The 17,208-nt window shown below is 55.4% G+C and overlaps 1 protein-coding gene across 1 annotated transcript in view; it reads left to right on the top strand.

The window, feature by feature from the left end:
- The window catches only part of LMNA (lamin A/C), a 42,678-nt gene that overhangs the window by 11,984 nt on the left and 13,486 nt on the right, over positions 1–17,208 (top strand). The window contains exon 2 of the mRNA XM_004436196.3: positions 11,370–11,970. Coding sequence (XP_004436253.1) covers positions 11,615–11,970 — 356 coding nt within the window. The 5' untranslated portion in view covers positions 11,370–11,614. The remainder of the gene's footprint in view (positions 1–11,369; positions 11,971–17,208) is intronic.

Here is a 17,208-nt window from a genome sequence, read left to right as displayed (position 1 = left end):
AAACCTCAGCTTCTTCATCTATAAAATGACAGATTGAAGTGGTATTGACTGCAAAATGCCCGGGTTCCACTCCAAACCAATTATTCAATCAAAATATCTGAGACTTTGGGCATTGGCAGTTTTGCAAGTCCCCTCCCCAAGCGATTTTGATGCCCAGTGAGGGTTGAGACCACCGGGTGTGTGGTCTTGAAGGGCTCCCCTTAGCCCTGATCCCTGAAAACTCTCCAGTAAAACCCTCCCCTACCCCCCGGGCACAGCGGCTCCCTGTCCTGTGCCACACAGGATGCTCTGCTCAGCCCTGGAGGTGCTGCAGTTTGTAAGAGGGCGCATTACCCCCTGTGTGGCCGGAAGCAGGTCCCTCCCCACTCACTTGGGCTGAGTCCTCCTCTATAAAATGAGAATAATGACCTTGCCGCTCACCGTCCCAGGGCTGCCCCGAGATAATGTTTCACTAGTGATAGGACCTGCTATTATAGGTAGGCAATTATATTGTTCCTTCCCTCAATAAACATTTATGGAGGGCCTAGCATATACCCCAGCTCCTTTACACTCTGTGACTATGGAGTTATAAGCTCCTGGAGAGATCTGTCCCCAACCATCAGACAAGTCAGGTCCTTGGGCCAATATCTTTATTTAGCTCCTGCTGGGTATCAAATGAGCCAATGAATGGAAAGAACCGTGAACAGGCCCTGACACATAGTGAGTGCTCTATAAACAGTAGCTGTTGTTACTACTGGCATTATGACTGTGCCCTGGGCTGGGTGTGGAGAGAGGCCTAGTTGCAGAGCACACATGGAGCTCCAGTGAAGGAAGGCAGTGGGGGCACATGGGGGGAAGGTGAGGCGAGAATTAGGTGTTGAAGAGTAGGGTGTGTGGAAAAAGTAGAGGGAGAAGTGGAGCACCCATGTGGGTGCTGGGGACACGGAAGGTGCTCTCTTCCCGCCTGAGCTGAGCATCTCCGAGAGGCCAGACCCACCCAACCTCTACCCTCAAAGAGTTCCCTTAATGGGGGAAGACAGAGGTGTACACAGTGTCACTATAGTGTGACAAGAGATGTTGGGGGCTTAGCGGGACACCTAACTCAGACTTAGTGGCACTATTAGCTGAGCCCGGAGGATGAGTAGGAGTTGGTCAGAGGGCAAAGCCTGTGCCAAGTCCAGGAAGGTTAGCTTAGAAGAAACGAGAGACATTGGGATTGCTGGAATCTAGAGGGCAAGTGATGAGGCTGGAGATACAAGCAGAGCCTGGGTAACGGAAGGCTTTACAAGCCAGGTCAAGGAATTTGGACTTTATCCTGAATACCATTGGGATGCACTATTAGTTTGAAGTTTTATGTAAACATGCCGAGGTTTACATTTTGGAAAGATGGCTGTGGTTTAGGGAGGAGAAAGGATTGGAGCAGAGGCAAGGGTGGAGGCAGGGAGGCTGGGAGACTCCTGCAGTTACTAGGCAAGGGCTGATGGAGATCAGAGCCAGGGAGCTGGAGGCAGTGCGCAGAATGGAGAGATTCTGGATGGAGGTAGGATCCACAAGACTTGGGGGCTCACTGGCCAAGGGAGACGGAGGAGCAGAGTGGGGCTGAGGTGGTGCTGGGAGACATAAAGAACTCTATCTGGGACATCCAAGGAGGGACAGCAAGTATGGAAGCTCAGGAATCACCCCCGGCCTGGGAATGCTAGGAGTCTTCTTCCAAGAACTCGCAAGAGTGGGACGGGCGCTCACCCTTGGCCCAGTGCCAGGCTCTCCTTTTCCCTGGCCTCTCTGGGACAGGCTGGGAATTCCTGGCCCAGAGACACCGTGTCAGGGCAGGCTTGCCTGGATCCTTCCCAGCTCCAAGGGAGGGATGTGCCCACGAGCCTGCTCCAGGACACGTTTCGGGGAGGGAGCAGTGGAGGCAGGGAGCCCCACCCCCACTCCCACTTCCCAGCCTCTGGCCTCAGTTGTGGCCCTGGGGAATGGGTTCCAAGGAGGCGGCCAGAGGCCAGCTCTCTGGGCCTGGGGTACACAGGGAACAGGGCGTGGTGGCCACTGCGCAGTTTCAGTGGTGGTGGTGTGAATGAATCCTGCTTCCACCTTCACTTGAGCGTGTAAGTGTGTGGAAGTTGCTTTCTCTCCCCCTCCGAGGTGTTCCGCAGTGGGCAATCACCGCGCCCGCCCGTCTGCCCAGCCCCAGCCCACTTCTCCATTTCCAGACCCCCCCACCCCACGGCGCCTCTCTGCCTCCTGCAGCCCGCTCTTTGCCCTCCCTCATTAAACTTGGTTTCTGTGAGAATGTGATTTGAATTAACTCTTGGGAGAAAAATCACAGAAACCAGGAAAGGGGGGCCATGGGGAGGGGGCAGTGAGTCATGTTTCCATGTGTATTTTTCAAACTTTCCAATGGGAGTTTGGAAAACAACACCCTTTTCATTGCCAACTTGGACCTGGCTCTCCAGGGGTACATCGTTCTGTTTCTCTTAACTGCTGTGCCCCGGCCCACCCTTCAGGTCTGCTTTGTTTCCTGAGTCCCCCACCCCTTCTCCCTCTGGGCTGGCTCATGCTGTCATAGGGGCCTTGAGAAGTCCCTCGTGGGGTGGAGCTTCAGTCTCTCCCCTGGTGTCATCTCACAGTGATAGCCCTCCATCTACCCTCTTTTCAGGGTGGACTATGGGGACTGCAGCCGCTCTGGCCAACCCTCCGACCCTTGAGAACCTCTGTCAGCACCAGGGAGCCTGGGCTCCGGGACCCTCCTCTCTGCGCCAGCAGCTTCCTCGTTGTGCCCTTCCCTCCCATTTCTGCACCCCAATTTCCAGAGTGCCTGTGGCCGAGGGTGAGAATCTATCCACCCCCAGGGAGAAGCCCTGCAGAGCAGAGACCTCACCCTGAGGAGGTGGGTAAGGAAGAGAACCCGTGTGTCCCTTGTGTGTGCTGGACACATCTTGTGCCCCGGGAAGGGGTGTCAGGATCCCTATTCTGGATATGGAAACTGAGGCTCAGCCAGGGTAACGGATGGGGAGGGCAGCCCATGGCCCTAGCCAACTCCTCCTTGCAGGCCCTGAGCCTTTCCACCCTCCCCAAAAGCTCCCATCTGCTTCCTTGGGGGTCCTGGACTAGCTGTCCATCTCCCTTGCCCCTTCCCAGCTTCTGACTAATCCTTCCTGGTGGAGTTGCATGTCCAGCCCCCACTGTGCCCATGCCAGGGACAGCCCACATCACATGGGCCACATCTGGCTCCATTTGAGCACACCCTCCCCTCCCCTCCTCTGCCCCTCATCCTCCTCTGCCCAGAGGCCAGAGCAGGGAGAACCCCTGAGGACCCCTCTTCTCGGGGTCCATCATCCCCCTTCACCTACCCCTTTACAGTGACTCTAACAGAGTCACTCTTTTCTCTCCTTTCAGCTTCCTCATCCTCTCTTCCAGCCTCGGTCCCCTGGACATCTTGACTCCATCTCTCAGCATCCCCTCCCTCACCATATCCTGACTCCTTGGACTACTTCCTTTTCCAGCCCCCACTGAACAGTGGATTGGGAAGGGGGCATTTTGCAAGGTTTGAGCCCCCAGAGCTGCCCCAGGGTTGGGGGAAGGCCTGGCAGCCCAGGGATTAAATTCCCCCTTGCCCAGCACTCTGGCCTATTGCCAGTTTGGGGGTGGGTGGGGTAGGTAGAGGTGACCCCAAGATATGTGTGCCTGGAGGGATATAGCTGAGCCTGTGGGGTGGGGATGGAGAGCTGAGGGGAGCAGTATGGCTTACCCTCTCTGGCTGTTGTGAGGAATGGGGAGGAGCCTGGAAGGCCCTCTAGCTACTGGCCTCCCGCCTCCTTCCTCCCTGCTTAGCAACAGTCGCTGGGTAAATATTTGCCCCACCAGGATCAGGACTGGAGTGCTGGCGTCAGCCTGGCAGCTGCCCCTCGCCTCAATTCCTGGGCCTCTCCTCTGCCCAGCTCCCTACTCCCGGACCCCCTGGCCTGGACTCCAGATGTGATCCCTGTCCCCCTCACCTCAAAGCTCAGTTCTTCCTCCCTCACGGTAGACCTCCTCCCCAACTTCCTCCCTTTACCCACTCTTCTCTCTCCTGTCATCCCCTCCCCACTTACTCTCTGTGCTCACCTCTCTGATTCATCCTCCACCCCTGATCCACTAAGGTACCTGAGTGAGGCCCCACCCCTGAGCCAGACAGGTCCCCTGCCTCTCCCTCACCACATCCCACTGGGAGCACAGCCTGGCTATGGCTCCTGGTACATCACTGGTGCTCACTGAAGCCCAGGACCTCACCTCTCTACTCCAACAGGAAGTATGCCCCAGTCCCTAAGCCTTAGCTCAGCTCCCTGAAGCTCCAGGGGGAGAGAGGGGAGGGGACATGGATGTTTTCAGGACACCCTGTCCATACTCCATCCCCAGGCCAGGAAGCTCTGCCTCAGGAAACCAGCACCATTTTCACCTCCTCTGGGGGTAGGATTGAGGGGACCATGGCCAAGAGGAAACAGATGCCCTCTTGGCCCCTCCCTGGGCAGCCTGTGAGCATACCAGCTTCAGCCTGTGCATCCTGTCCCTTGGAGCCAGGCTCCTCCTGCCCCATCCCTCCTGCATTGGTTTCCCCATTACCTGTCATTGTGATGAAGAGCCCCTCGGGGGTTGAGGACCAAAGTGAGGTGGGTTCTCACCGTCTAAGCTTTAGACTTACTGGGCAAAGAGAGCCAATGGGGTGCTGCTCTGGGGCAGGCCTGTGGACTGGCTTAGGGATGGTGGGAAGGGGAATATGGGGAGTTGGACCAAGGCAGGTTTAAAAATGAGTGCATTGGCCTGCATGATGCCCTGAGACTCCTCCCAGCTCTGAAGTTCTGGCTTCTAGGCAATGAATGATGAAGCACCAGCCCAAGGCAGTCCCTTCCCCATCCCACAGGGCCTCCCTCCAGGAGCTCCTGATCTGGCAGAGCCTGCCCATCCACTTGCCCCACCTGGCAGCCCTGGCCACTTCTCCAGAAAGTGCCCCTTGCTCTGCCCCACCCATCAGGAAATTCCCTGCAGATTAACCACCATCCTCCTGGAGAGAGTTCACTTTCCCAGTTGAGCCCCCTGGTCTGAGTGCCAGGGGGTAGCCTTTAAAGGGGACCCTGAAGAGCTGGAGGGCTGCAAGGGCTGGGGACAGGGGCAGATTTATCATGAAGCTAATGAAGGGGAAGCTTCAGCGCCCCTTAGTTGCACAGGCCCTTCCAAGACCCTGAGAGGTGCCTGCCCGTGTTTCCACATGGTCATATAGCCATGTAAAATTTGTAAAAGACATTCTCATATTTTTTAAACAGGGCCTCCCCACAAAAATTGGATGAACGTGTAGGGAGACCAACTGTCCCGGTTTGCCAGGAACTGTCCTGATTTTAGCACTGAAAGTCCCTTGTCCTAGGAAACGCCTCAGTGCTCTGCAAACTGGGACAGTTGGCCACTCTAGATTCAGGCCCCACAAACGTTCCGTCAGCACCCTGATGAAGGGAGGGTGAAAGGGAATCCTCTTCTGCCTCACTTCCTGGAAATGTGTAGGGGTGCGGGGCTTGGGGACCCTTGTCTCCAGCCCCAGTCCTGGAGTTGTGGCGCTTCTGTTTGTTTCCTTGGTAACAGGGAGAGGAAACCCCCATTTAGTAGGCCGGGGAGGCCCCAGCAACCACACACACACAGACACACAAAACTCACAGACAGCCGCCCACACGCAGGCGCCTGCGTCAGCACAAGCCGTCAGCACTGTCCGCCTCCGGAGGGGGCGGGGCGGGACAGCCGGGCCAGGGCCGAGTCAGCCTACCAGCCCCAACTGATCTGCCTTTGGACCCGCCCGTTCACAGGGCCCCACCCACGTGTCTGGTGCCCCGCCCCTTCCCATCCCTTCCTCCCCCTCTCCCTCTCCCACCAAATGGGGAGGAGCCAAAGCTGGGGAATGGACAGGGGAGGAGATGTTGCTGCTGCATTTCTGTTTGACTGGCTCTAGTCTGGCATGTATTGTGACAGTATTGTGTATTGTGACACTTCTGCGAGCCTGAGACACATGTGGGGCGACTACCTTGGCCTAGTTGGCTGGGGGAGGTGGTTTGGGATGTTGGGAAGGAGCTCGTGGGCAAACTCTAGGATTTTGCTGTTGGATTGGCCTCCTTGGGGTCTGGGCTGAAGAGAGGTGGGGTGTAGTTAACCTGGAGGCAGACACCTGGGGTTTGGGGCCTGCTTCTGTCACTTGTCAGCTATGTAGCCTTGAGGACATCAGTTAAACTGCCCACACCCCAATCTCCTCATCTGTATGATGAAGATAATGGTGCTCGCTCTGTGCACCTCAAAGAGATTGGAGAGGGTTAAGGTAGTAATCTTGATTGTGAAAGGGTTGTCACCAGGGACAGCTGCCTGGGTGTGAGGTGTGAGGGGTTGGTTCTTTACCCATTATCCGGCCACCCCTTCTGGCCTGGCTGGAGCAGTGATGGAAGATAAGTGGGCTCCGGCTCAGCAGCCAGCCTCCCCATGTCATAGTAACATCAATGCCAGTCCCTTGAGGTGGATTAGCCCCTTAAATGATGTCCTGTCTCCTGCAGTATCTTGAGATGGGGTCAGAGCGCTATCTTGGGGGTTCTAGGCAGGCCTGGCTGTGTGACCTTGGGCAATTCTTTCCTCCTCTGGCCTCAGAAGCCCACTTGTAAAGAGAGGAGCGTATTCCCCAGAGCCCTGGGGGCCTCCTGGGGGAAGGGGTCCCCAAATCTCCCTACCTGAGAGATTCTACCTCTGTGGTTTAGTATATTGGGCTTTTTTGGTGAGATTTCATTCAAATAAGGAGTCTCTGGCTTTACAAATGGCTGTCAATCACTCACTCCTAGCCTTCCCCTGCTGATGGCTCTGAGCCTGCCTCATTCCTCCTTGCTGAGTCTGGGTAGGAAGAAGGCAGTCTACTCAGCTGTACTACCTCAGGGCAATTACTTAACCTCTCAGAGTCTTGGGTTCTTGGCATGTAAAATGCAGATAATAATACCTACCTCATAAGGCTGAGATGAAGATTAAATGGGATCACCTCCACAATAGCCCCTAGCCCGGTGCCTGGTACATGGCAGCCACTTAAAGAACAGGCAAGTCCTTCTATTGTCAAGGTTATAGAGTCACCTGTGCATGAGTGACTCAGCAGTTCAACAGTTGTTTAGTTCCAGACCCTGTGATCAAAGGATGAATAAGACAGGGACCCTCCCTCAAGAATGCACTATAAAAGGATTCCCAAACCATGGCCTTAAATCTCCAAATCACCCCTCACTCCCTAGACCTCAAAAGAGTGACCCCTTCCCACCCCTATGGGGGAGCATAACTGCTTCCCCAATGGCCTAGGACCCATTTGAATCCTCGTCTCTCCTGCTCCCACCTGTCCAGGATTATAGCCTGATGGTAAGATCTTGCCTTTCAGAGTCAGGCCAACCTGTATTAAAATTCCAGTTCTGCTACTAACCATATGTACCTTAGTAGGTAGAGGCCAAGGATGCTGCAAAACATCCCACAGCGCATAGAACCTCCCCCTACAACAAAGAATTATCTGACCCTAAATGTCAATAGTGCCAAAGTTGAGAAACCCTGCCTTAAATGAATGCCTTAACCTCCCCGGGCTTCAGTTTCCTCATCTGTAAAATAGGGCTAATAATATATGTACCTTGTAGAGCTATTGTGTAGGTTCAACAAGGTCATGCGAATACCTAGTGCCTAATAATAGTAGGTACTCCATAAATACTCCCTACAGGCAGGGTTATTAGCATGCCTCTGGAATCTCTCCTGGTTTCATGCTTCTGCTGGGCCCACTCCATTTAGCTTGCCTCTTGCCAAGGCCAGGACCTCTGACTCCTTCCTTGATGGTCTCAATGCCTTCCTTCTCTCCTTCTTGACCCCAGCCTTACCAAGCAGCCGGAATCCTCTCCCTCAGACCCCATCCCAGCTCTGGGTCCCTGCCTCCATCTCCCACTTCTCCTGTCCTGCCCTTCTTCCCACACTTTCCTGCCTCACTTCTAGTGGCTCCCTGCTCCCCTCAGCAGGCTGGGCTGCACGCCCTCCTCAGCTCTTTCCAACTTGAGTACCTCTGCACAGACTTCCTCCCTGGCACCAGTCCACCCCAGCACCTCTCATGCTTCCACCAAAGTGGCATAAGGCAGTGAAGCTCGTCCTGGATTTTCATAGTGCTTACCTCCTTCTAACAAACTGTAATTTTGTCTTTTATTTATTGACTATGTCCCTCCACTAGAATGTCAGCTCCATGAGGGTAGAGATTTTGTCTGTTTTATTCACTGCTGTATCCCTAGTGTCTATCCCTAGTGTCTAGAGCAGTGCCTGGCACACAGTAGGTGTTCAAGAAATATTTGTTGGATGACTGAATTCACTCTCCATGTATAAGGTGCTTCTGTTAAGGGCCTAAATTGACCTCATTCAAGAAGCCTTCCTTCAAATGCGTGTTCCTCAATGATTGCAGCATCTCCATTTTATAGATAAGGAAACTGAGGCTGAAAGAAATGACATAACTTGCCCAGAGTCATTCACCTGAAAAGTGGCAGTGCCAGATGCACTTGTTCATCTAAGAAACACTGAGCACCTCCTGTGTGCCAGGCACTGGGCATGGTGTTAGGGACACAGATGACCAAGACTTGGTCCCTCCTGTCCCTCACAGCACTTTTGGAGGAAGGGTCATTGAAGGAGGCCCAGGATGCAATGGGAACAGAGGAGGGCCCCCTCTAAGGTCATTGGTCTTCAAGACAAATGCCCCTTCCACTGCCCAAACCACCCCTTGGACTCAACCACTATATTCTGATATCACTCATTAATGCTCAAGCTTCTGGTCTTCTGGAATCCATTTGGAATTCATTGTCCAGTTCGCTGTCCTATACTGCTCTTTAACCGCTTGTGCTTGCTCTGTCTTCCCTACCAGTGGGCAGCTCCCTTGAGAGCAAGCACAGTAGCTTAATCCCCATGCCTTTGATAGCCACTCTGCCCATGTTACAGATGAGGAAAGGAAGGTCCAGAAGATTCAGTAGCAGATCTGTCATCACACAGCAAGTGAGAGGCAGAACTGGAACCTGGTCTCTGCCCAGTCACAACTCTGCCTCGCCTCACCCCCAGCAGGCTCCGCTCCTCTGGACCTGGCCTCCCCTGCTCTCTCCTGCTTCTTGTAGGACTGGCCATCTATGCCCTGGCAGGGGGAGAGTAGACCAATGGCATTTGGGGTTCAGAGTTAGGACTGAATAATCAGGATAAAGGCCCACTTTGAAGTTCAGATCTAGGATTGCGGCCACTGTGGTGCTGGTGGTGGTGGTGGTGGGGACCCTTCGGAAAGAGCCTAGAGTGACATTTAGCATGAGCTCCCCCTCCTTTCTCTTGCCTCTTTTCCCCAAAGATGGGGAGGTCCGGGATAGGAAGGGTTAAGTGTGGTTTTGTTGCCCCAGCCAGGAGGGGAAGCCAGGCCAGGAGTGGGGGGAGGAGAGAAGAAAAGAGAATGGGTGGGGTGGAGGGAGTGCTCAGTGTGTGTGTGGGAAGAATGGGTGGGGCGGGGTGGGGGGGCTCAATGCCAGGGGGTGCTGAGGCAGAGAGGGAACAGCACCAGCCCTGTCCCTCACGTTTCACTGGCTCCCCCACCCTGCCTGTGCTCCTGGTTGGGAACCCAAGAGGGAGAAGCAGATCAAGACTTTTTGTTTTGTCTGGGAAGCTGAGGGTGGGTGCCACGCCCTGGAGGAGAGGGCTGCCGGGAGAGGAAGCCATATCCTGGGTCCCTCTCCTGGGTGCATCCTGGATATTCCTCACACTACCCAGTCACCCTCATAGAGATGGGAACCTAAGCATCCCCTCCCCGGTCCCTCTCCCCTGTCACTCAGAGCCCCTGCCTTAATCCCATTCCAGCCCCTTGTCCACTTGGAGGCCTTGCTCCAGAACCCGGAACAGGGGACGTATCCAGCTCTGCTTCTCTTGTGTATTACAGAAACCCTGACATCCTGGAGCTGTAGGAGTTAGCAACATAATTTAATTTCTCAGGTTCCTCACCAGAGAATAAGCTGTGGGAGGCACAGGGGAAGGCAATGAAAGCACATGGGTTCTGGAGCCTCAGCACGGCCACCTCTTAGAGAGGATGAGGTGTTGGGAGGGGCCAGGGCCAAGATTAACGAGGGGAGTGGAAGGCTGATCAAAGGAGTCCTTGGTGAGGCCTGGGGATGGAGGCTCCAGAGCTTGGGGTGGGGAAGCCTGGGGACCTGGGTGATCTTGTTTTGTGAGAGGACCTGGCCCCTCCCTGGAGCCAGTGGCAAAGCAGAGCTGGCCAGAGAGGAATGCAGAGATAAGTGTGGGGTGTTTGCTGTCCCTTCCCCTACTACTTCCTTTCTTGCTGAAATCAGAAGGGAGACCCAACATTCGCTGTCCAGCCCTTTGCCCTGCTCCCCCTTTCGGGCCCCCTCTGGGAACCACAAAAATCTGGGACCTTGTGTCCTGGCAACATGATGAATGCACGCACAGCTCTGGTATCTGTTTTAAATTATCCATTAAAATAAGTACAGTCCTGGAAAAAAAATAAGTACAGTCCGGAGTTGGTGGGGTGGGGTAAGGAGTAGAAGGGACTGAGTGGGGAGGAACCTAGGCTGCCTCTTTTTGCAATTGCTTGGGTCCAAAGGAAGGAGGCAGAAGATGGCGGGTGGGGCAGTGCCTGGGTCCTATTCTTGGCCTTCTCTGGGGGCCTGTGGCTTGTTGCTTGGGTCTAAGACCCAATGGTTGGTTTTGAAGGGAGATAAATTGGGGCAGAAGATAGGAAAAGAGGGACCCCAAATTCCTGGTCCCCACCGCAAATTGAGGATATAAAGGAACTCAGGATCTAGAACTTTGCTGCAGCCCACCTCAACCCCCCAAGGAACCGAGGCATGCCTTCCCCACCCCACCCTGGCATTCTGAGATGTAGCTTTGAATGGGCTGCCCACATGTGGAAGGGGGGTAGGGGTGACTCACTATTACTATGGGGAGGAAAGGGGGAGCCAGTGGTAGAAGAAGAGTGAGTCACCCTGATGGGCACCAGCCTCAGCCCTCCCCCTACTTTCCTGGATCTGCCTGCCTGGCTCTCCCTTCCTTTACACCCACTTTTCCTCTTCCTCCCTGCCCTTTGCCCACCCACTCTCACCCACTCCTCGGCTCTGCCCTCTACCCAAAAAGGCCTGAGGCAGTGGGGGCAAGCTTGCAGCTGGGAGCGCTGCGCAGGCAGGAACCGAGCCAGGAGCTTCAGCGAAGTTCCAGGCACGTAAGGGTGCGCGGGAGAGGGTGGGGCCCGACTCTGCCACAGATAGGCAGTTCTCTCCCCTCCTCGCCGCTCCTGCCCCCACCCCTGTGGGTATGCGACGGCCCCTTTAAGAGCAGTGGCCCCTCCTCCCATTCCCTAGACCTATTAGAGCCTTTGCCCGGACGCCGGTGACTCATAGTGTTCGCGGGAGCGCCGCATCCACACCAGCCAACCGAGATCCCGAGGTCCGACAGCGCCCGGCCCAGATCCCCACGCCTGCCAGGAGCAAGCCGCGAGCCAGCCGGCCGGCGCGCTCCGACCCCGAGCACTCTCTGTCCTTCGGCCAGAGCCCCGCGCCCTTCCCGGGACCCCTGCCCTGCGGGCAGCGCTGCCACCCTGCCGGCCATGGAGACTCCGTCCCAGCGGCGCGCCACCCGCAGCGGGGCGCAGGCCAGCTCCACCCCGCTGTCGCCCACCCGTATCACCCGGCTGCAGGAGAAGGAGGACCTGCAGGAGCTCAATGACCGCTTGGCGGTCTACATCGACCGTGTGCGCTCGCTGGAGACGGAGAATGCAGGTCTGCGCCTTCGCATCACCGAGTCAGAGGAGGTGGTCAGCCGCGAGGTGTCCGGCATTAAGGCCGCCTACGAGGCCGAGCTCGCGGATGCCCGCAAGACCCTCGACTCGGTGGCCAAGGAGCGCGCCCGCCTGCAGCTGGAGCTGAGCAAAGTGCGCGAGGAGTTTAAGGAGCTCAAAGCGCGGTGAGTGCGCCCAGGTGGTGCCTGCGGGGCTGGGAGCGGAGAGGGCCAACGGACCCCGCGCCCCTCCTCGCCTCTAGGCGGCTGATAACCTTGCCATATAGCCTTCTCTCTCCCCGGAACTGCCCCCAGCAGGTGACTGGCAGTGCCAAGGGAAATTGTCAAGACAGGACAGAGAAGGGAGGGGTCTTTGGGAGAGGGCGGGGTGTATAAGGAATGGTGGGGACATCAGGGCTAAGTAGGGGCTGGTGGCAGACCCACATTCTGTCTGGGTGGGGTTTGCCAGCTATTTGGAGCCTGGGAGAGGGGCTTGGGCAAAGCAGAACTGGCCCTGCCAGGTCTAAGAAATCTGGGCACCTAGGACGCATTGGAGTGGGTGAAAGGGTCCTGTTAGAACTTTCTTGGCAGGCTTGGCACTGTGCCACCTTTGCCAGACTGGCTCGGAACACATGACACCCACTAAGACAGAGCTCCCACGCTGGAAGATGTCCAGTGGTGCTGGAGAGAGGTCATCAAGGCAGGGTGACACCCTTTTTCCCCTGCCGGGGCATGGTAGTGGCCCTCTTGGCACGACCCTTTCCGGGGCTCTTTCTAAGAGTTGGGAAGCTCTCCCCCACTCCCTGCACGTCTGGGCCCTTCCCTGGGCTCTGACGGGCTCACCAAACAGCTCCAGGAGAGCGGCTCCCCCACAGCTCCCACAGCCTTTGGCCTGCTTGGCCCAGGAATGCAAGGGAGGGAGGGAGACGGAGGGCAGAGGCACCCGGCTCAGGAAGTTGTGCTATGCCCAGGTCTGGTGGCCGTCCCCCTTGGCCCTCTGCCGGATGTCTTCGAGGGTTGGGGGCTCTGTTCCTCCCTGCCTCCCTCCTTGGGGTGAGCCACTTTCACTTTCCCAGCCAAGTCGAGCAGTCTTTGCTCTGGCGCATCCTCTCAGCCGCTGGTGTTTTTTGATCTTTGCCTTATTAAACTGCTGGAATACAGTGACATTTTTGAAATCCAGCCGTTGGAAGCTTCAGGCCACTCCTACCTCACCCATCCCAGCCCTACCCAACCCCACCCTACCTGACTCCACCCTCTTTTTTAAAAAGGCCTTTGGAGCCTGGACCTTTAGGCCATCTTCTTCCAGCCCCCCAAGAATTTGGTTTCCTTCTCTCTGTCCCCTTTTCTCTATGAAGACCCCAGCCAAAGAGCACTAAAGGTGCCTGGAGATCCATGGGGTGGGGAGAACCCTATGGTTTGACGTCCGCTCTTTTCCTCCCTTTACACCATCTTCTCCAAACTCATGCTCTTCTCAGAACCACTCTGTCTTCCATGCTCTTTCTACCCCTTCACTAGCCCTCAGCCCCAGGCCCTGTGGGTGTGGCAGATCCATCCCCTTGTGAAGAACAGACAGAAATTGTATGGGGAGACAAATTGACTTTTATTTCTGTTGAAAGGGATCACTCTTGTCCTTTTCCACTAGCGACATGAACAACTTTAGCAGGACAGAGAGGAGGCAAGCTAGAGGAGCTCCAGAGAATTAGTTAGTGTCCTAAACTAGTCCATTCAACTACCAGAGCCCCCGTTGCAGGTCCCTGTGAAGGGCATTCTTAGCAGATTTTTTTCTGGGGAAGACATTGATCATGGACCAGGACGAGTGGAGTCTGTGGTCTCTTGCTAACCCAGCCACCCCAGTCTGTCTCCTCTGCCTCCCAGCGCAGCTGTCCAGGCCTGGGACACCAGGCGGACATGTGCACACGTGGGGCAGGGGCGGGGGTGGTGTGTGTACTTGTTATATTTAGCCACCTGCCTCTCTACTCCCTCTCTGATCCTGGCTGGGGAGGCTGGGCTTCCGGAAAAGGGGGGTGGGTTTGCACACCTGGATCTCAGGCTGACGGGAGGCCGGGTGGAGAAAAAGTGAGCTCAGACTGGGGTGTCTGTCCCCTTCTATGCCCCAGTGGGATGAGCTAGGATTTGTTGCTCCCTTTTGTGTGTGCTGTTCTCAAGGTGAGGTGGAGAAGTGAGTGGAATGAAGAGTTTGGGAGAGGAAGAAAGGCACTGGCCTAACTCCTCCCACTAAAGCCTTGAGAGAAGGTGTTTTCTGGTTTAATGTTTAATTAGAGCTCAGAGTCCAGGGCCAGGCTTTGGGTTGGGATGCAGAGCCGTCTGTGTGATCCTGCGGCCATCCCTAGCCCAGCCAGGTATCCTGACCACACCCAGGGGTTTGGGACTCCCTCTTGTCAGGCTGGGTTATGGGCTCCAAGCAGAATGCCCCCCAACCCCCAAAGACACACACACACATTCTGTCTATTCTGGAGCCTGAAGGATTCGGACACCTAAGTGCAGGGAGATTGAGGAGGTTGAAATCACCAGGGGACGCCTGCCTGGGGTCCAGGCTTGGAGCTTGGCCCCACCCCAGGCAGGACAGCTGGGTGGATGACTCAGAGCTGCCCCCTCCTTCCCACCCTGGTAGCTTTACAAGAGACAGCAGGAGACAGGGTGGAGACAGCAGCAGATGTCTTAAAGGGAGGGATGGGGGCCTAAATGTCTGCATCTTCTGCCCCCTACTCCCCACTGCATCCTGGGATCCTTTCCTGCCTCCTTCCTTACGACCTCCGGTGGTGGTCTGGAACCAGGGCTCTGGGCGGCAGTATGTACAAGTGGTTCTCAAGTTGAGTCCAGAGTTATGGGCTTGTGCTGCAGGACGATGTCAGGGTCTGTGCCTTCCCATGCGGAACTGGTGGAGGAAGGCTGAGTCAGAAGTGGGGCGATCCCAGGCCCACAAAGCAGAAGCGCCTCTTCCCCCCGGACGAGGCTGGGAGCTCGACAACTTCCTGGATTGCCCGCCTTACGCAGCCGCAGTCGGGACAGGCAGGGAGGTGCAGGCCCAGGTTCATCCAAGGTCTCATCAGGATAAGAACAGCAAAGGCCAGAGAGGTACAGAGGCTTGTCCTATGTCACACAGCAAGGGAGTGACAGACCAGGACTTGAGCACAAGCCTTCTGTCTTCCAGTTGAATGCTTGTACCATTAAACCTTACTTCTCCAGCTTAGCGGACAGATAGGAGGGTACAGATGGCAGGGCGGGGTGGCTGAGGCTCACTCCTGAAGTCTGGAGATTCTGCTCTAGGACCAGTGACACCTTAGTGCTCTGCTGTCCTGCCAGGGCCTATTAACACTTGATCAAGAGCCTTTGCACCAGCCTGTACCTGGAAAGACCCAGGACCCTGCCAGGCCACAGATCATGGGACAGGGTTCTGGGAGACTGCTGACGACTGTCTTGGGACTTCTCATGAGAATTGTCTACCTGGATCCGAAGGAGGCTGTGCTCTTTGGCAGATACATAAGGATAACAGGGATGGAGGCCTTTGAGGATACCTGGGCCCCAGTCCTCACCTGAGAGAGCCTCCTGGTGTTATGTCTCCTCCCCATGTGCTGAAGTCCACATTCTGATTCAAAGGGAAAGAAGAACGTGCAGCTAAGCCTGGGGGCTGAGCGCTCCTTAAGGGGCCCAAGAGAAACAAAAGAGACAATAATTCCTACCAGGGCCCCCGATTGCCTCCCACGATCGATGTCCCTGGTTGGCACTTCTCCTGGCCTGTTAGAGTCTGAGACTTACACTTGCATGGGATGTGCCCATTGTCCCCACTCCCAGTGATTCAGTAGCTCAGTGTCAGGGCGGGAGCCAGGGACAGCTGAGGGGACAGCTGATAGGAGATGCCTTCACCTACCAGCTGTGCCCTCTGCTCTCCTCCCCCTTACCTTCCTCCTCACCAGCCCCTGACCAGACACTAGTGCAGTTCATCCCATTGCCACCTCCTTGGTCCCCCCGTGTACTAAAGGTGACATAGGCCAAGCTCTAATATTCTTGGAGATATCTGGAGAGAGGGTCTTTGGGGAGGTTGCAGGGTCTCCTATCCCTTAACAAAGAGGGAAGGTGGTCCACCAACAAAATGACAGGTAGTGTGAGGTACTGGTAATAGCCCTGGCCCTTGGTGTCCTTAGTTCTTGGCTTGGTCCTGCCACTAAATTGCTGTGTGACCTTGAGCAAATCACCTCCCCTCTCTGGTTTTCCCTAGCTATAAAAGAAAGGAGTTAGAGGGGGCTGGCCCGGTGGCATAGTGGTTGGGTTTGCGCACTCCACTTTGGCAGCCCGGGGTTTGCAGGTTCAGATCTCGGGTGCGGACCTATGCACTGCTCATCAGGCTGCGCTGTGGTGGCATCCCATGTACAAAATGGAGGAGGATGGGCATGGATGTTAGCTCAGGGCCAATCTTCCTCACCAAAAAGAAAAAAAAAAGAAAGGAGTTAGAGCAGAAGGTCTCCAGAGACCCCTCAGGTTCCAAAGTAGTACAATGACCCACAAAGTGAAAAAACAGTCCTCTAAAATAACAAGCTATAAATATTAAAATATAATTATCAAATATAATTAATAGCAAATGCTATTCCCAATATAAATATTTCCCACAAGCTGTGGAATTGAAAGTATTAACACCCTTCTCTATTTCCCAAAGAAAGTTCGTTAGAAAAGGTTAATTATTATGACGTTACACTCTTGGCTTACGCTTTGTTTTTATTGCTCGTGGGAAAGGACACTTCGTTTTCAGTGCGTCTGTCTTCGGACAGTAGAAAGGGCAGGATTGTGTAGAAGGAGAGGGAGAGTGCCATTGACCTGTGTTGAGGGTAGAAGGGGGGCCCTGGGAAAGGCAGGACTATTACCTTAGAGCTGGCCGGGATTAGACAGCATGTGCCTGGAGCCAGAGGGAGGTGCGGGGTGACCTTGAACTGCACCCATTCTGGCTCCCTCAACCTGAGGCTGGGCTGTGAGGAGGTCTTGGCCCTTAACAATCCCTTAAGGAAGGGGACAGAGTTTGGGAGGGAGGAGGGGTTGGGGGGGAAGGGGAGGGGGAGGGGGTGCTCCCTGTCCCTTTGTGGGAGAGGAAGACCGAATCCTGCCTGTTGAAACCAGGAATAATTCTGGCTGGGATCCCAGGCCCAGCAGAGGAGCTGAGTCACGCTAGAGGGCAGAGTGGAGAGTGGACAGGAGACCCTGAGCTTGTCCAGGCAGAGAAGAAAAGGCTGAGGGGTGGCCTTTTATTTAGAACTGCCATGGGGGTTCTTGCTGAGTAGCAGCAAGAAGGATGAGGGTATGAATCACATGAGGGACAAATGGAGGGGGACAGGACACATGAGTCCCTTTAGGGCTGGCTCAGGGGAGCTAGAGACCCTTCACATCAAGGGGTCTGGTTTCTGGGCAGTTGAGAGG

The sequence above is a fragment of the Ceratotherium simum genome, chromosome 2, assembly GCF_057802395.1.
Source record: "Ceratotherium simum simum isolate JZ-2026a chromosome 2, ASM5780239v1, whole genome shotgun sequence".
NCBI classification, from domain to species: domain Eukaryota; kingdom Metazoa; phylum Chordata; class Mammalia; order Perissodactyla; family Rhinocerotidae; genus Ceratotherium; species Ceratotherium simum.
This window is presented reverse-complemented; position numbering and strand designations above follow the sequence as displayed.